The 18,799-nt window shown below is 35.7% G+C and overlaps 3 protein-coding genes across 6 annotated transcripts; 2 read left to right on the top strand and 1 right to left on the bottom strand.

Annotated features, from left to right (window-relative positions):
• Window positions 1–190: 190 nt before the first annotated feature.
• On the bottom strand, window positions 191–3,493 carry LOC110855514 (nudC domain-containing protein 1). Of its 2 annotated transcripts, XM_035846791.1 has the most exons (11): window positions 3,211–3,452; window positions 3,080–3,148; window positions 2,820–2,977; window positions 2,514–2,699; window positions 2,197–2,443; window positions 1,943–2,128; window positions 1,435–1,642; window positions 1,132–1,369; window positions 913–1,035; window positions 619–841; window positions 191–525 (listed from the first exon to the last, which is right to left on the bottom strand). In XM_035846791.1, the coding sequence occupies exons 4-11, from the start codon at window positions 2,637–2,639 to the stop codon at window positions 278–280; spliced, it is 1,599 nt and encodes a 532-aa protein (XP_035702684.1). In that variant the 5' UTR covers window positions 2,640–2,699; window positions 2,820–2,977; window positions 3,080–3,148; window positions 3,211–3,452; the 3' UTR covers window positions 191–277. The 2 variants fall into 2 exon arrangements, with proteins under 2 accessions (XP_035702684.1, XP_021959612.1); XM_022103920.2 differs by having other exon boundaries at window positions 3,080–3,493.
• A 156-nt stretch (window positions 3,494–3,649) lies between these two features.
• Window positions 3,650–11,121, top strand: LOC110853713 (alanine aminotransferase 2-like). 3 transcript variants are annotated; one of them, XM_022102026.2, is made up of 19 exons: window positions 3,650–4,431; window positions 7,121–7,258; window positions 8,054–8,085; window positions 8,178–8,267; window positions 8,359–8,446; window positions 8,532–8,552; window positions 8,656–8,696; window positions 8,762–8,854; window positions 8,957–9,028; window positions 9,113–9,157; window positions 9,219–9,348; window positions 9,472–9,606; window positions 9,696–9,761; window positions 9,834–9,895; window positions 9,982–10,041; window positions 10,123–10,261; window positions 10,416–10,462; window positions 10,535–10,683; window positions 10,761–11,121. In XM_022102026.2, exons 1-19 carry the CDS (start codon window positions 4,257–4,259, stop codon window positions 10,849–10,851), a joined length of 1,674 nt encoding a protein of 557 aa, XP_021957718.1. In that variant the 5' UTR covers window positions 3,650–4,256; the 3' UTR covers window positions 10,852–11,121. The 3 variants fall into 3 exon arrangements, with proteins under 3 accessions (XP_021957718.1, XP_021957735.1, XP_021957727.1); XM_022102043.2 differs by lacking the exon at window positions 3,650–4,431 and adding an exon at window positions 5,658–5,802; XM_022102035.2 differs by lacking the exon at window positions 3,650–4,431 and adding an exon at window positions 6,125–6,314.
• A 200-nt stretch (window positions 11,122–11,321) lies between these two features.
• LOC110859606 (T-cell activation inhibitor, mitochondrial) lies at window positions 11,322–14,483 on the top strand. Its single transcript, XM_022108569.2, has 13 exons — window positions 11,322–11,491; window positions 11,626–11,680; window positions 11,763–11,857; window positions 11,930–12,059; window positions 12,141–12,270; window positions 12,340–12,601; window positions 12,680–12,832; window positions 12,916–12,983; window positions 13,070–13,262; window positions 13,370–13,513; window positions 13,612–13,743; window positions 13,834–13,953; window positions 14,040–14,483. Exons 3-13 carry the CDS (start codon window positions 11,775–11,777, stop codon window positions 14,149–14,151), a joined length of 1,527 nt encoding a protein of 508 aa, XP_021964261.1. The 5' UTR covers window positions 11,322–11,491; window positions 11,626–11,680; window positions 11,763–11,774; the 3' UTR covers window positions 14,152–14,483.
• Window positions 14,484–18,799: the final 4,316 nt, after the last annotated feature.

The raw sequence follows: 18,799 nt of genomic DNA, 5'->3' as shown, positions 1-18,799 counted from the left end.
GCTGCAGTTATTTGTAGACCGACAAATTTATAAGTCTGCAAAAGTCATGTGGGAGAAGCGGTAATCGTATGCAGTTGGTTGATGACCTACTTTCAGCAGTTTAGTTGTGTGAGTGATGAAGCTCGTGTTAATGATGCTCTTGTATACTGCCAGGCCAGAATATGTAAAGATTACACAAAGACAACTAGTATTTCCAAGTATAATTATGTTTTATTCTTTTGGTGGAATGATATAAAATGTAAATTTTTTACAAAAAACTAATAGCAATTATAAATGATCATTCATCAACAACTTCCTTAACTCGAATTGCATGAACATTTTGCGTCGTCAAAACAAATAGAAAATCGTCGGTAGCATGAGCGCCCAGTATTTCGAGAGGTGGTTCCAGTGAGACAACATGTTGTTTCGAAACGTGACTGATAATTTGTCCAGTTTTGCGGTTTCTCAAATCGGATCCAATTTCGTGTGGTTGACGATAAATGTATACATGTTTTGATGCATCGCAAATTGCGAGATACGAAAGGTCTGAAATGAAAAAAACACACAAAGTGTTATTCATACATACATATAAATGTTTTTGTGTAATAAATTTGTATTTAATTAGTTGATTTGAAATACCTGGAGGACATGCTGTAAATTTGCGTTGCTGTTTGGATGCTTGCACATACCCCATAGCAGAAAATGTTCCAACATGCTCCAAGGTCCAAGAGTCTAATAAATTATTGTCAACTTCAGGTGGCTGCCACAGAAGACCGTCAACATCGTGGCGAATACACATTGCGGGGATCGAAGAACCATGAACCCTTGCGCTAAACAGCCACTGATGTCCTCCAAGGCTTGCCTATTTTCATAATGTACACAAAATATATAAATACACACATACATACGTCAATAATTGTAAATTATGCATACCACATGTGAAATACATTGTAGATTTTTGTCTAATCGCATAAACGATGTGGTGTCTGCAGGAAGACAGTCACAATCTTCTAATTGCTGCGGGTCACAAATGTTGGTACGAAGTGGGTCGTCATTCTAAAACAATAAATAGCCTGATAATTAATTTGGTGTCGTATTAAATACATATTATGTATAAATGCTGCATTAAATGCATATTATAAATATATATACCCATTTGTCGGAACATAAATGATTCAATCTCTCTTGAATATTTGCTACTGCTTCAGGATCAAGGACTTGTTGTCCTTGTGATGAGGATGAAACTCCTTTAACAACAGACTCTCCTTCCCATCGAACTTCAGAAGCTTTTTGAAGGATAATTTCCAAACTTTGGTACTGGCTTTGCAATGTTGACAAATTTCCCGATACGAAGGGCTCGCTATCCTCTGTATTGTCCTCGTCAATAACGCTAACAGAAACAAAACGAATCAAATAGAAAGACATATATTTTTTAGGTGTAATTAAACCGCACACCTATGAGGATTTATGGTCCAAACTGATTCATCTGATTTCACATTTTGTAAAAGTTCTCCTTCCAACATTGGAGTACCACCATAAACCAAACAAATGGAAGATGGCTTTACGTCAACGGTGATGTCAGTTTTTCTTGCCCCAATTGGTATTTTAAACAATATAGTGATTTCAGTATTATTCTGCATCCAAACGTAGTCAGGTTTCTCGACTTAAATATAAAAATAATTAAAAAAGAATTAGGCAACAAATCGAACAAAAACGTAAATCGTGGCACAAAGGAAAGTACTACACTTTTGTAATGAAATTTCAAACTTCAATAACTCAAAAAATACTGGACACACATTCATGAAACAATTATGTTTCCCATGTTAAAAGAGTCGAAAATGATTAAACTCGTTCAGTGGAAAAAAGTAATTGACATTAAGTGAACGAGGGAATGATGCGATACTTTCTTTTTGTGCCATCCTTTATATAACGATTGAAGGTCGAAATTGCATGTTCATGTTACCTTCTGTTCCTTTAACGTTTTTAGATTTCTTTGTGTATCTCAAGGGCTCATTTGAGACGTGGTAGAATGCAAAATGATTTTCACTTGCAATAAGCACTGCACTACCTTCCCGTTCCAAACACGCATAGTCTAAGGCTGATGGCCCAAGTAGAGTTCGAGAGCAATCAGAACTCCATTTTCCAGCATCTATGTTAATATAATAAATTCCTTTAGTTCTATAAAGTCATTGCAATTTAACAACATTAACAAGTCACCTTCTTTGAAAGTGAGCCAATTAATCTTAGACACAAATGGATGGTTTGCAGACATTGCAAGAAATTCGCCGTCATGTTTATCCAAAAATTCAGAAATGTCTGTATCACTTTTGTTCTGGAGACGTAACAACAAAATGTCTAAAAATACTTCATGTGTGCTCGACTTGTACATCTTGGAGTCAAGAAGAGTGAATTGTCCTAATTTATGTATGGAGTGCTCTTGAATTTCTTTCTGTTCATGCACAATCTAAAAACATTACGATATATTGAATGATTGAACAAATAAATTAATGACGTGCCTAAATATACATACATACCTTCCATGAGGTTGATTCATTCACAGATCGATCTCCAGTCTCGACAATAAAAAATGTACTAAACCCATCACTGACCACGACATATCTTTCTGAGGGAAATGTAATATTCACATTATGCCTGCCCATAGTTTGTTCTGTCCGTGTTGGAATGTTCCAAACTTCCTGCAGTGGTTCAAAAGTATTGGCCTACAACAACAACAACAAACCAACAATGAACAAAAGCGGATTAACTTTATACACTCTTTTAATATGTTAATATAACAAAGATACAAAAAATGCGAGTCAATTTAAGCATGTTTTGCTTACTTCATTGCTAAATGCAACACGATGAACGGTCCAATTTCTGTCAACTACATAAGAAACGTTTGAATTGAAGGGGTCGCCATGCAGGCAGTTGTAGAGGCCGAATAGTTTGGCATGTTGGATTGAATATTGGTCATCTGTAGCTCCAACCCGGTCAACTCCTATACATTTCAAAGTTTAAATTTAATCAAACAAACAATAAACTAGATTAGTTGGTTTTGATTGCATTTAGAGTCTATAGAATTAATTTATAAATTAATAACCATTCAAAAATGGAGTGATGTAGATTGGGAGGGTGTCGAGTGACAATTTGTAACCGTCGAATTTCGAATCTAAAAGTAAACGGTTTGGCTTCAAGTCGAGAAAAATAGGATTTGGCATATCTTCAACCAACTTCATCTTCCTTTCGACCTTCGTCGTCCAGTGATCGGCTTTTCCAGCGAAGACCTCAAATTCCAGATTTTACTTTCAACCTTGACAGTTTCAAGAACAGATTTAGGAACTTTTGCGTACGGAAAAGTAAAAAGCACTCATTTTGCCTCCTGGAAAGAACTCGATGTCTCAATTTGTTCATGCAATCATTAATAATTTTTACATTTTGTTTTATAATGAAGAGTATTTCGGATTATTACATCCTCCAAAGTTATAAACCGGAGATCAAACCAATATTCGATATGAGATTAGACCTGTGGATTAGATATATCTAATGTATGTATGTATTATGTAATATTCATAAACAATATGAGTGTATTCATTCACATGTGTTTGATATTATCAAAGCGGCTGATTTTATTAATAAAAAGACTATAAACTTCATAAGTAGCAAATCGTGAGTACATTTGCATTGCTGCATATCTTTAGTTATATTCGGTCCAATATAGTCCACTTGTCTTTGGTAGTAAGTTCACATTTATCATAAGTATCGTTATCCATCGCATTAATTCGCATATGATTTCGCAAAAAATCTGAAGTTGTTGCTGTGCTGATCTATATAATTTAAGTATGCATCTAATAATTAGAACTTTTGTTAATTGTGTTCTGTATCATCCAATCTTTCAAGTCAAAGTCATACCCCTTTCGACTTTATTGGAGTGAATTCGACTGAATTGAGTGAATAAATCCGAAAACTTCCCGAGAGAAATCCGAAAATTTATCTATCCGAATCCTATACACAAAGTCAAATTCTGCTGATTCTGTTTTATATTTAAACGTAACCTTGCAGGTCTCCACGGTGGTTAAACTGTGCTAGGTTATTTGAACCATGGGATTTTGAAATAAACTATGTGCAATTTCCGGTGCTGCGGCAAAACTCGGGCAAGATAGGAGAGTTAGAGATTTGAGAAGTAGTCTTCTTATCTTCAGGAATAAACTAAGTGGAGAGTGCCAACAAAACACGTAAAAAACCACTCGTGATCGTGATCTATATAACCAAGCAAGACGATGGTGGTGAATGTGATGCGACTCCGTTATCCTTCTTCAGTCTCTCTTTGGCGAAGAAGTTCATCCGTCGTGGCGACCTTGCGACATTCCCAGCGCCAGCACTCCACCCACCGCGGTCGCCTCGCCACGATGCCCTCACTTTGCGTCAACCATGAAGACCATCATGTTTGCCCAGGTTTGTTTCTTCAGATTATTCCCCAAAGTAGACAAAATTTGCGAGAGAAAGTGGGTATGTACATATTGTACATGGATATTTCTCTGTCACTGCCGTAATAGAAGTCAAGGATGCGATGCATGAACCGAAGCAATTGCATCAAGTCATGAGAGTTACTAATCTAATTCAACTGAAATTGTCTAGGAGTAGGTAAAATATAAGCGTGCATTAATAGGCTAATAAAATTTCTGGCATCAAAGAGCTCTATGCACATACTGTATATGGGTATTTGGGTGTACGTTGACATGAAATTTCATTTCTGGGAAAATAAATATGCATATAGCAATTCTGTTAGCGTTTTATATTTTATACATGACACTTGTTTGAGAAGATCGATAAATCGCACTATATCTTTACCTGATGTATTAACCATGTTAAGGATCTCCTCAAAACCCCGAAAATAGAAGTACCATCTTTCCTACATACTCGTGACCAGGTTGTGAAGTTTTATTTTATATGTACAACGTAGATAATATTGGTCTTTTCCAATAAGTTTCTCTCAAATCTTTCATGGGCCAAATATTCTTGTTGAACAGAATATTGCATGTGTCAAGTTAAAAAACAATACACATATGTGTAATTAAGGGATTCTTAGGAAGTGTTAAAGTTATATACACAATCTTCCACTCTGATTATGTATTATCAAATGGCCTCCATATTTGTCATAGAAGACGACGATTTTTAATCATTGGTAATAAAAAACACGTTCTCAAATTCTCAGTATAATGAGACATTGAGAGTTTGAGATGGACATATGTAGGCAATATGTAGCAATTGCGACAGGTACATACATATGTACCAATGTCCATCTTGGCCCCTATGAAAAGGTTGACAGGCAGGATAAAAATTTAGAAAATTTCAAAATATAAGACACACTGTAATACATCCTCACCCACGCAATCCCCAAAGTGGACTGGTGCAAAGTACCCACAAGCTCCATGAAGTCATAAACAACATCCGACCACTTGTGATTAGTAGTGATGTTTTATGATTTACAACAATTAGCACTTGCATGCTAACGTTGCCCCGCATAACAAGTGCTAATGAAATTACTATTGTTGTATAACCATGCATTCAAAAGCAATGTATGTTTTTTCCTGCCGACCGACCACGAGATTCCATCCAGTTCTGATAGAACAATTAAAACAGACCCCGAGGCATGATCTGCACAAAGCTTGCCTGACTACAGAAAAAGTTTTTGGAAGCAGTTTGTAGTGCAATTCTACAACCCTGAATCTGATACTCGACATCTTCTAAAATCCAACTATTTTATCTTTAATACCTTAAAGTTCACTGTGCATCAGTCTCATTTTTATCTGCAATCTTGAACAGGTAAGGGAAATGTAGTGCAATCAATTATTGCAATTAATAGACAATAGAGAAATGGAATAATATTTGTATTCTACCATTCCACTCCACTATACAAATCCTGGTCGATATTTTCAGAGGATTATCGATGTGCATTGCATATCAAATAAATTGATATTAGCAAATATGTATGAACGAAATGTGTTGGTATAACGAAAGTAAATATGTACATATATATACAGCCAGTAGCTCATGGAATAGAATTATGTATGCGTTATCAGCAAATCATTATTCATTGAGATACATACATGGTAGACAGATTAAAATTTAACGAGCAATGCACAGTTCACTTGACAGTTGACATCTGTCCCACAATTAGAGTTAATTATAACAGTAACAGTCAGTTCTTGGAGTCTACTTGTTGAGCTACAGATTAACATTAGGAAAATACCAACGCCAACACCCACCCCTCCGTGTTTTGACAAGAAAGATTGATAGGAATCGGAGACTATAGTTTCTGTTAAACTTTGTATCAAGTAAGCTCAGGAGGGGAGCTTGCGAGGTTGATAATAACAGATCTCGATGCCCTTTGGATATGTGGTAGGGTCCTATGAGTGTACTAAAACCCTGAAGTGGTTTGACTCCATGGCCACATTTGCGCCCGCCACACCCACTCAAAAATGCCTAAAAAACGCTTTCACTCCAGTTTTCACTCACTCAAATCCACGCCAGAAATCCAATTTTACTCGGATTTTGAAATTTCTTTCACCATTACGCTCCCAGATAGTTGCTTTCTTCAATTCCATATCAAACTCAATTTTGCTGATGATTATTTCGCAGGCGTAATTTGAGTTGTTGATTACTACAACAATCCTCATTCAGAATTTCAAATTTTAAAAATACTAAAAATTTCGAAAAATTGGGTTTGATATTGGATTGAAGAAAGCAACTATCTGGGAGTGTAATGATGAAAGAAATTTCAAAATCCGAGTAAAATTGGATTTTTGACGTGGATTTGAGTGAGTGAAAACTGGAGTGGAAGCGTTTTTTGGGCATTTTTGAGTGGGTGTGGCGGGCGCAAATGTGGCCATGGAGTCAAACCACTTCAGGGTTTTAGTACACTCATGAGACCCTATCACATATCCAAAGGGCATCGAGATCTGTTATTATCAACCTCGCAAGCTCCCCTCCTCAGAAATGATAATTTTTAGATTAAATATAATTGTAGTAGATATTTTTGGGGCTTGTTATATGTATGTACATACAAGTTAAGTTATTTATTGAACCAGCGTGAATTCTTTTTTATCAAGATAAATATATTTAATATTTAATTATTTTACAGGTCTACTGTTTACTTCACCCTACAGGATGCTTCATACAACGGTCGTGGGGAATGGCTCGTCGAAGACAATCACTTTGGATAACATGAATCCAAACATTAAGACCATGGAGTATGCGGTGCGAGGTCCTCTCGTCATAAGTACGCCAATTAACTAAGGATAATTGAATCACAGATTAAGTAAAATGCTTACATTTATTATTAAGGGGTGAAAGCCCTTTATAAGATCGTTATGTCCGTCTGTCTGTCCGTCCGTCCGTCCGTCCGTCTGTCTGTCTGTAGCTCCGATAACTTTTGAACGAAAAGACATAGACACTTGAAATTTTGAACGTAAACTCCTAACGTCAATGGACAGGACGAGTTCGAAGATGGACACTGTGACATCGTCACCTGTGACGATGACGTCGTCACAGTGACGAAAAGTGACGAAAAAGTGTCACTTGTCAGTTTTGACATGTGACACATCATTTTTAACTATTTTTCAATGAGGAATTCGAAAATTCATGTCATTTTGCGGTTGGACGTCACCTGTGACGATGACATCGTTACGGTGACGAAAAGTGACGAAAAAGTGTCACTTGTCAGTTTTGACATGTGACACGTCATTTTTAACTATTTTTCAATGTCAAATTCAATGGTGACCTCCATTTTGACCTCAGAGGTCATGTAAAGGTCATAGGACATATCTATTTCAATTTCAACTGAAATTTAACCCCGAATTCATTGGTGACCTCCATTTTGACCTCAGAGGTCATATAAAGGTCACATAAGGGTTATCAACTGTTAAATTTGACACAAATAAGACACAAAAGTCGAAAACACGTCAGAAGTGTCAATCTTAACAAATTTTCGAACAATTTGATATTCACATTGACGTATGACACTCCTTTCACCCCTTGGTTACATGCGTTGTAACGGTTTATTACTAATTCGTAGGGGCTACGGAAATTGAGAAGGAACTATCAGCGGTACGTCCTAAACCTGACAACTTTACATACGCACACAAAGATATTGAAATTTATACAAAGGATAATCTTCAAAATTATGTATCTTTGTGTAGGGGTCAAAGAAGCCATTCACTGAAGTAATTAAAGCGAATATAGGTGACGCCCATGCAATGGGACAAAAACCAATCACATTTATTCGTCAGGTATTTACTAGAATGTACTTATTAGTTGGTTGAATGATTTGAATTCGCACTATCGAGAATAAATCCATTAATGTTGTAAATTGAATACTAGGTGCTGGCATTAATTTCTTTCCCCGAGCTGATTGACACGGTAAACTTTCCCTCCGATGTCAAGGCAAAGGCAAGATCCATTTTGGGAGGTAAAAATCATTTTATTTTTGATGGTGTATACGTTTTATCTTGCTCCGAAATAAAGTATAAAAAATAACTATTTTTTATAATCAGGATGCAAAGGAGGCAGTGCAGGTAAGTTTTTACTGCTTTCAATTCGCACCTCTTAATAAGTATCATTCATGCATATAGAGATGAATCATGACATGACTAAATTGGTAAAAATCTGTATTCATAGGGTCGTATAGTGACTCTGCAGGCATTGAAGTAATTCGACAGGTTAGAAAATATTGTACACTTCGATTACGATTGCGAATCTAACTTTAATCAACATGTTTTTGCAGCACGCTAGCGAGTACATTACAAAAAGGGATGGTGGAATTCCTTCTAATCCTGACGACATTATTCTCTGTGCTGGTGCTTCTGAAGGCATTAGGGTATCATGATAATCACAATAATTAACTATATGAAAATTCAATTAAGTGAATATTTTGACCTATATCAGATATAAATATGTATGTCCATATTTTTTATAACAGGCTACTCTAAAATTGTTCATTGAACAAGATGCTAGTCATCCACCCACCGGTTGCTTGATTCCCATTCCACAGGTCTGTAGACATGTATATACTAAATCAATACTATGAAGAGTTCAAATCCAATTCATCTCTCATAACTTAAATGAACAATTTCAGTACCCGCTGTATTCTGCCTCTCTGGCTGAGTATAGCATTTATCAGGTAAATTAAAATTTATTGCATTTAATATTGACTAGGGGGAGGCTGATATATTTTCTATCAGGCTGGTTATTTTCTTGACGAGTCCCGAGGTTGGGCGTTGGACATTAAGGAGCTGGAAAGGACACTCAAAGAAGCCAAAACTAAATGCGTACCTAGAATGCTAGTCGTAATAAATCCTGGAAACCCAACTGGTAATTAACTCCCAATAATGAACATATTTTTAATAGAAAGTTTCTGTATGTAATATTATATCCTTACGAATTAACTCTGTTTATAAATTCTTTACAACATAATTACGGACCTTTGCTTTTTAGGCCAGGTGCTAACCAGGGAGAATATAGAAGAAATTATCAAGTTTGCATATAACGAGCGCCTATTTATACTTGCGGATGAAGTGTATCAGGACAATGTTTATGCTGATGGAAGCAAATTTCACTCGTTTAAAAAAGGTATATGACCATTATTATATTATTACTAATTATTAGTTATAATTATTTATTGAGGTATACATTATTGTTCATGTGATTTGTTATAAAAGTTATGATGGAAATGGGATCACCGTATAACGGCATGGAGCTCGCTTCTTATTTTTCAACTTCAAAAGGTTGGTTCTTACTCACAAATTTTCATTTGAAAATGTAATTTGGCAGGTAATGCCATACGCGTTTTGAATCAGGATATATGGGAGAATGCGGCCTACGTGGGGGTTATAGTGAAGTCATAAATATGGATGCAAAGGTATAAACGTATATAGTAATATATATCACATTTTGACCATAGACGAAAAAAATGATGATTAAACTACTTTTTAAATTTGTAAATAGGTGAAAGCCATGCTCCTCAAGTCAATTTCCGCAAAACTTTGCCCCACGGTGCTCGGTCAGGTTAGGAATCATATCATTGTATCATTATTGCACAAAAGGGTCTAGTTATTCATATGTATATCGATCATTATTGTGTTTCAGGCCGCCATGGACTGTGTAGTTGATCCACCAAAACCAAATGACCCTTCATACGACCTTTTCATTCAGGAAAAGACAGCAGTTTTGAAATCCCTCGCGTCAAGGGCCACCATGATTGCAGACACTTTCAATTCCATTCCAGGTTAGTATCATAATCATTCTCCTCTCAAAAACACTTTGGAATAGAATATCCGATATTTTACGGCTTTTATTAAATCATTTAGAGACCTATTCGATTTATAAATTTAATTATATAATTAAATAACATAAATATTATATAATATTTATGTATACAGGCATAAAATGCAACCCCGTTCAAGGTGCAATGTATGCCTTTCCTCGGGTAAAAAATTTCCCAATTACAATCTGATCTGATATTATAGATACTTGTGATTTATGTATTTTTGGCGTATAGATTACAATTCCACAGAAAGCCATTGATGCAGCGAAAGCTAAAGGCCAACAGCCTGATGCATTCTATGCATTTGATCTCTTGGAAAATACAGGAATCTGCATCGTACCTGGATCTGGATTTGGACAATATCCTGGAACTTACCATTTTAGGTTTGTACTAAAACTATGCGTCCCATCTTAATTAAATAATTAAAGCAATTTAAATCATTGCATGTTCTTATATTTAGAACCACCATTCTTCCTCAACCAGAAAAGTTAAAAATTATGTTGGATAAATTCAAGGATTTTCATGTACAATTCGTTGCGCGATATTCATAACTTCGTGAAAACGTTCAGAAACTTTGTTGATGAAAGAAAAAAATTGGAAAAGAAACCTTAACCATCAATATATGAAGGGGTTTGGATTTACTGTTAAATAATAAACATCATAAGATGGGGATCTAAAGTTTTGGCCTTTTTATTCTTGATTCCATTAATAAATCTTTTAAAGTTTGGCCTGTCCATCTATGCAAATTACATGTGCTATTTTACTTTATAGAGACTTGAATAAATGTTTTATCGAGGTATCCATTTACACTACCGACCGCAGATTCGTAACTTTTTATATTTTTATTTCTCCGTCGACGGTAGTGTTGATAATAATTGGACATTCAAACATTTTGGCATTACATGACATTTGTGTATTATTACTGTTAATCTATAAATTCTGCGTAAGATCATTTGAGTCATTTGAGTCAACCCCATGCAAAATTTTGTTTATTTTGCATGGAAGTTGCTCCTTGTTGCCCTTATCCCAAGACCGGGAATGTGTGTTCACAACAACAATAACAACACAATCGTGACCTTCCTTGTAAAAAATCCTTTGTTTGGTTAATAGTTAAGAAAATTGTGAATTTCAAAGTTAGTTCTAGTTATTAATTGGTTTATTTAGTCAATTTAAGCTTCGATTATTGAAGAGGTAAAATGGATTATAAAAATCCTACTAAGTAAATATTTACCAATGATTCTTAACAAATTGTTCCTAAAATATATTCTATATAGGATTAAAAGTTAATACAAATCGGTACTTTAACTATTTGTGTAATTTTCTAGCCAACGCAGGACCTAAGCAGCTAAGAAGATATCACGTATTGAAGAACTAAATCAAGTAGCTATTTCTCTCTATTGTATTAGTAATTTTCATTAAATAAAATCCAACTACTGAACTTTAATTGAGCTTTCAATAATAGGTCTATCAAGGAATGGGCTTAATGACATCACCACGCCAGGTGACACAGTTGTTGAGTCATCGATGGGGTCCAAAATTTTTTACATTGTCCCAGAGGTTACAATTAAGTATTATATGACTATATCAGAGGACAACAAATAGGTTAAACTAATGGTACATACATTTCAGCGTCCCTGAATTAAACCTGTGGAATCGTCAGCTTTGCCGTTCCCTCAGCTCTGGCGAAGCGTTTACGGCATTGAAACCCTTTTTCTTCGCCGTTCATCCAGATTTATTCGGCCAGTTTCCGAAAGAAAGGGTAAAAACCTTAGACCCATCAATATATTGATTATTTCAACTCTACACTTTAATTTTAGCATGATTATAAATATGATTATAGGCAGTAAACGAAGACTCTCTGAAACAACTCAACTCGTATATCGAATCTGCGACTGTGAATAGACCGCTTCCATCGACGCATCTTACATTTTATTTGAGAACTGGGTCACCTCGTGTTTCACTTCCAACGAGTAAGCCAATCAATACTATTGATAACATAAATACTACATCTTAACTAAAAAATTCTAAAGCCTATGTAGTTACAAATTTTCAGTCAGTTAACATAACTCTGGGAAACAAAGATGTGCGAAAAACCATTCATTCAATCTTAGAAAGCTGCAATTTACCCACATCGTATCTAGACAATCTACCTCAGGCTTCATCAGAATATGTTAGATCACACATGGAAGCACATCATTATAAAACTGAAAATGAGATGAATAAGTATTACACGAGACCTGAAGATGTCCAAGATGTTGAGAATGATATTGAAGATGCGCTGAACGCTCAAGACTCGTTAAGGTACGAGAACATTTTGAATAGTTATTGAAAATTGTTATTAATGACTATAAATATCTGTAATAAGGGATATATATTCAGGGTATGGTTGGAGGCAAATGTGCTCAGTGCGAGAAAAAAACTACTCGACTGTTGGCCTATTCGAGAAGACGTTGTTAAACTAAAGCAAACCATTAGTGACTCTCTTGGTGTATTAGATGTAATATGGGAATGTGGCTGGGGCATAAAACATTGGTACGACTGGTTTCACCCTAAAAGGTTTCATAAGTAATTTTAGATTCAATTTGTTATTTTCGCCTTTTTATCTTTGTTCACAGTCGAGGATGCCTACAAAGTTTTTTGTCTCTTGCTCACCACCATCCGGAAAGTATGAAAATATTAAGAGGTACTGATAAAAAAATTATACGGTAGATTCATAATATAACATGTAATGTAATGTACCATGGTCTTGTGGCCCAAATGCAAATGTAGGCAAGACGATCATTTTTGGCAGAGAAACGGGTATAAATTTGGACGGGCACGTCATTTTAAATAGTGGTGAAGTACGTGCAAACTGGTTGGACAGCATCAAGCGAGCCAACAGGCATAACGTTATCATTTCCAGAATTCCCAGAGTTGAACTAGCCCTCTCTCGGGCTTTAAAGGATATAAACATTGTGCATAGGTATGTGAATGAATAGCTAACGGAAAGGATTATTAAAAGCTTTGTTAAACTATCAATAATAATGACCATACATAATTATGCATAATTTGCTTGTTACTTATGTCTAGAAAATTTGAACCGACTAGAATGGTGGATCACTACGAGTCGAATTTGACGAAACTAATCACTTCGATAGGAGATTATAAAGGACGGTGCACTTTTCCTTCGCAATGGCCTCGAAGCTTATCTCATCTAGAACTAGTGGTTGAATCGTAAGTGCTACTAATACTCGTATATTTAGTACTTGACCCTTTGTATTTATTTAGCAACATTAGGTTTACTACATGCATGTCTAATTATATTCACATAGGGATTCGGGACCGCTTATGTTGTCTCCAACTGGTCAGATAATTGTCCCATCCTCTTGCCCCCCATTTCTACTAGTAAACTTTATTACGGATAAAATGGAAGAAGCCACAAGTAAACTTGACCAATACAAGAAGTAAGTTTTGTATTCGTTTCCTATGAAAATGGCACATGCTTCTCACTTTCTTTGTGAAAGTATAACGAAACTATCCTTGGTTGGTTACAGAGAAAAGTATGAAGAGCGAGATCTTCACTCCAGGTGCATGATTGAACTGGGATTGTATGCGCTGGAGAAAGCCGACAATGTAACTCCATCTCTAATGATTGACTGCTTGAATCGATTACTGTAATATGCTAATATATACCTATGCTAATATATTTAGTAATTGCGCATTATGTAAACTAACCAGTCCTCTTGGAATTTTGTTGCAGTTGCCGAGCAGAAGAGTTAAATCCTATCCTCACAGGATGCCATCTATGGGTTACGACTTACTATTCTGTGCAGTCTGATGGAGAAATATGTATTCCTTGGAACTTTAAATAGAAATAGAAATGCGTCTTGGTTTGGATTGAACATTTTTCAAAAGGACAAAAAGCAATCCCTGGTGGATTGATGCAACATGTTCTTGTCCTGGCTAGTCTACTATTACATACATGGAGCGTACTATCTCACATTTTATGACCATTATAATGAGGTTAAATATCTTGTGATAATATTAATTTTTAAAAACAATAGCTTAGCTATATTCTTACAAACGCGCGACCTGTATTATCTATACAATTACTTAAGGTTATCTATATATCATTAACATCTAGTCATATTAACAATGTCAACTACTATTTCGAGCAAATAAAATATATATTTAATTCAACAAATCCTTGAAAACCATGCGCTTTGTTGCCTGAATGAATGTGCATATTTAGTCAAAACCGTTTTAAATTTAAATTTTGAAGTGTATTTCTTTTGTACCAACAAATTTTCAATCTATATGTATATGTATCTTCTTAAGTATGCCGAGTCATCATCGGGTCTGGACGAAAATAACATTCTGACAAGTGTGATGAATAGGCAGGTGAGGTAGTTGATGGGTTTCTGCTGCAAATAGGGAATTTAAAAAATACTAGACAGATGTTGGCAACATTTTTGCACGTAATTCACTTTCTTGGGACGTCTACATTGTAGTACATTCCAAAGTTGGCAAATAGATAATTTGCAATGTTTTGTCTAGCAGAATTATTCATTTTAGTAACCTGGTACTAACTGTACATACACTTGTACATTATTACATACACTGTCCTGTGCCATCTGAAGCATATTTTCCTACAGATTGAGGCATTTCATTATTTGCATATTGTCCACTGCTTACAACATTGTTCTTTGTTTCGTAACTTTTAATTCAAGATGCAATCACTCTGTACATCCAACTTAACAAGGACTTATCCCAGGAGACCCGTACAGGAGATGAAACAAAATGCGTTCAGATGTGTACAACTCAAATACTTATGCATACTTTCCATATTTCATGATCAAAGAAAATTTCGTAACGCTATCCAGAGCCATGCAATAGCTCGGGAAAAATGAGAATGTCAAAAGATATTACACAACTGCACCCGTTTTCACGAATAAATCTATTTAAGCACTAAACTAATTGGTGTTTTGTCCTGCAAACCTCCAACTTGAACTCCATACAAACATATTGCGTGGTTCAACCATCTATGTCAAGTGTCAAACACATATGTGTAACACGATTAATATTGGAAACATCTGCGAACAAGGATTGGTGTTGGTGGAAAGCAGATTACTCGTATCATTAAAGTTGAAGTTTTACCTTAACTCGAACAAACATTTGAAACCAAGTGCTCGTAAACTTGATAAATAACACACTTATTAGGCTACTGCAGTTCCCCAGACATACGCTGATTTATCGAGCATGAAATAAATCTTTTCGATTTCCATGCATTTATTCATTCTTCTTATATGATGGGTCATTTCAACTTTTGAACGTTTTCTTCTGGAACATAGATTTTTAAGTGCGTTCTTGACTGATCTTAAGTATCAGTGCAGATGCACATTCTCAGCTCTCGACTGATTTTATTGTCCATATACACATTTTAACTTAAGATGAGTTTCAGCTCTAGTATGCACAAAAGATAAGTTTATGTACATATGTACAGGGTGGTTAAAATGTCACGCCACAATGGAAAATTTTTCGATGGGAAAAATCCATAAATTTCCATTAGTTACCGAAATTTTGTCTCTAAAATGCAATATTTTAAGAATTTTGTCATCAGTTTTGATAATAATTTATAAAACCTACAGTGCGCAGTGTTTATATAGCCCGAGTCCTCTTCCAAATGTTTGTCAAGTGACCGGTACAAACCAACTACTAATAGTAGTTGGTACCGGTCATTATGGGGAAATTTTTGTCGATTGCGAATTATTCGCAATCGTCGCTGCAAAATTGCAGCTTCTTTAACCAATTCCAAAAACCCCACTGGGTCCTCCTGGCAAAAAAATCTTAAAGTTTACTTTACATTTATTAAGCTAATCTAACCCTGCAGGACCACGCCAACTTTTAGTCGTCTACGCCCGTTTTCCAAACCAATGGGGGTGACCAGTGTGTGCAAAAAGTCAGCCTTGTTGCTATTTGTTCCTATTTGCCTTTTTGCGTGCCTTTTTGAACTGTATAGAAAACGCAATGAATAGCTTTCACTTTAATTTTATTTCTTCTCATCTCGCCAATTCAAGTATGACCAATTTCTCGAATATCAGTTACCAATTTTTAAAATAGCTACTTTTAGAAACGGTATGGGTCACCCCCTAGGCTACTCTGGTTCCACTTTGTTCGCTTTTAACTTGATATACTTCCATACGAGACCATTAAGTATCACCATACCGAATTTCATCTTTTTAAGACAATTTATAAAAATCGGTATGGGCCACCCCCTAGGATCGCTCCACATAAAAATTTTACTAATTTAACTTCATATTATTTCATTAGGAGCTATTAGAAACGTCAATGGTAAATTTCAGCTCAATTAAATGATTTTCAAAAATCGATATGGGTCACCCCCTCGGGTCCCTCCAGATAAAAAATTTGACCAATTTCATTTAATGTTCTTCCTTAAACCCCATACGCAACCTATCTACCAAATTTCAACTCGATATGACGATTTTGACAAATCAGTATGGATCACCCCCTAGGGTCTTTCAAAATAAAATTTTTTCCAACTTAAATTCATACTCTTTCATTAGACACCATTAGCAACCTCAGTGCCAAATTTCTGCCTTCTATGACAATTTTGAAATTTTGATGCATAATACCCCATCCACCTATATGACCCCCACTGGTCAACCACTTGACCGATTTCGCCCATCTTCGAACTTAACTCCTCATTTGCCCCATACTACATGTGTAGCAAATTTCAAGTCGATAGGATGAGTTTAACGAGAGTTATCGTAAGACGGACAGACGGACGGACGGACGGACGGACATGATGGTTCCATAAGCCCTGACTCGGGCTAAAAATCTCAATCCCAAATCTTGTAACTAATGGAGATTTAGGGACTTTTCCCATTGAAAAATTTTCCATTGTGGCGTGACATTTTAACCACCCTGTATGTATTTGAGGTATGTAAAATATAATCGTTGTTTGCAGACAAAAATCGTGTGTACTGCAGAGTCCGCAAAAGTAATTTCATGGACACCCACATACGTGCACATACATAAACATGAAATTCGAAAATGCAGTAAAAAAACTAACTGCAATGAGTAATGTGTACATAAGTAAAGCCTTTGAACGTGGAGAAAGATTTTTTAGCTAATTAATACGGGTGTGATTATTAGATATTTAAGCGTCAATGTGGAGATGCCTGATAACCAACACGTGCTACACGTAGTTTGTTCCTGGATTAAAATTCAGGACGAGTTCAGGATACTTGACTCTCAACCCGGCCTAAAACAACAAACTTTTATCGATCCGAGCAAAATGGATTATGGATAAAAGATTTAGCTGCGTACCAATTATGGAGAGATTAACTCTGATGGTTTTTAAAAAATATTCGTAAAGTTCAAGCTGCAGAAGTTTAGGATCAACCCTTGCTGGCCTGGTAAACTCGATAAACCAGGAATACAAGCAGATTCGCTAAGATATTGCACGAATAATTTGCAAAATATTAGTTATACGATAATCTATTCCCAAAATTGAGCACGTCGGAAATGATTTTTATACATGTACAGTACTTTGCGTAAGGATTTCCGGTTAATACCCTAGCTTTAGGGTATAAACCGGAAATAATCATTAGGTAAATTTTGTATAGATAAACAAACTGAGACTTGTAGCCTATGTACCATCACCCTCATCATACGTGTACTTATTTATAAATATAAGTATCTATAATACGAATTGGATTGATACATACACTAATCGATTTTTAAATTGTTTCTTCCTTATAGCCTTGGAAAACTTACCTTTCACTGGCTAAGTATACCACTCTAATTTCACGGGATGTTCGAAATTAAGTAGGACAGAAATCCACATTCTCGAAGAATGAATGTCTACAAGCATATATTCTTAACTCACAAGATACGTCTGGTGAAAGCACTCATCCTCAGTAGGAATCATCACATATGTATCTACCAACTTACGAAATACAAGGATTAAGAAATGCCACTGCCAGAAAGTTGGCTTGGAGTGCAAAGGTCTGCTGTCTATGAAACTAAGTAGGTTCGATAATGCTATCTCGGTCTTAGTATTTATAATTAATATTGAAATAAGTGTAATGCTCAGATAACGCTTATTTATAACTTCTACTTCCGTATACTAAAAATCTCACCATACTCGAGCTGGTATTCAATTCTGAGAAGGATTACCTGAATAGAAAGTAGTGGAGAAGGAAAGAAAAATCAGACGAATGAGAGGATCGCGAAATTAATTACAGTCCTCAGCTTCACTAATAACCTCATCTCATACACATGTCTTACGTGCCTTTCACAACCCGAGGTAACTTTCTCCCACTAGCTTCGACACAGTCTGGGTCTGAAGCCTACATAATAAGTGGATTGCATTACTTCCACTCCAAATTTAAACCTAATATGTATATACAATAATTAAATTCTAATCCACGAAAACTTGTGTAGCTTGTGTTATGCAACATCCTCCCATGCTCATGTGGAGAAACTTTCATCTCA

The sequence above is a fragment of the Folsomia candida genome, unplaced genomic scaffold, assembly GCF_002217175.1.
Source record: "Folsomia candida strain VU population unplaced genomic scaffold, ASM221717v1 Fcan01_Sc001, whole genome shotgun sequence".
Lineage (NCBI taxonomy): Eukaryota > Metazoa > Arthropoda > Collembola > Entomobryomorpha > Isotomidae > Folsomia > Folsomia candida.
This window is presented reverse-complemented; position numbering and strand designations above follow the sequence as displayed.

Bases quoted from the DNA above. Each gene is read 5' to 3' on its own strand.
- LOC110855514 (XM_022103920.2), bottom strand. From the start codon at position 3,215: ATGAAGTTGGTTGAAGATATGCCAAATCCTATTTTTCTCGACTTGAAG. The intron at 2,444-2,513 runs GTATGTATGTAT...TAATGTTTTTAG, and splicing joins ATGAATCAACCTCATGGAAG to ATTGTGCATGAACAGAAAGA. The intron at 842-912 runs GTATGCATAATT...TTATGAAAATAG, and splicing joins TACAATGTATTTCACATGTG to GCAAGCCTTGGAGGACATCA.
- LOC110853713 (XM_022102026.2), top strand. From the start codon at position 4,257: ATGGTGGTGAATGTGATGCGACTCCGTTATCCTTCTTCAGTCTCTCTT. The intron at 8,553-8,655 runs GTAAGTTTTTAC...CTGTATTCATAG, and splicing joins ATGCAAAGGAGGCAGTGCAG to GGTCGTATAGTGACTCTGCA. The intron at 10,262-10,415 runs GTTAGTATCATA...TTATGTATACAG, and splicing joins CACTTTCAATTCCATTCCAG to GCATAAAATGCAACCCCGTT.
- LOC110859606 (XM_022108569.2), top strand. From the start codon at position 11,775: ATGGGCTTAATGACATCACCACGCCAGGTGACACAGTTGTTGAGTCAT. The intron at 12,271-12,339 runs GTAAGCCAATCA...AAGCCTATGTAG, and splicing joins TCGTGTTTCACTTCCAACGA to TTACAAATTTTCAGTCAGTT. The intron at 13,514-13,611 runs GTAAGTGCTACT...ATATTCACATAG, and splicing joins CTAGAACTAGTGGTTGAATC to GGATTCGGGACCGCTTATGT.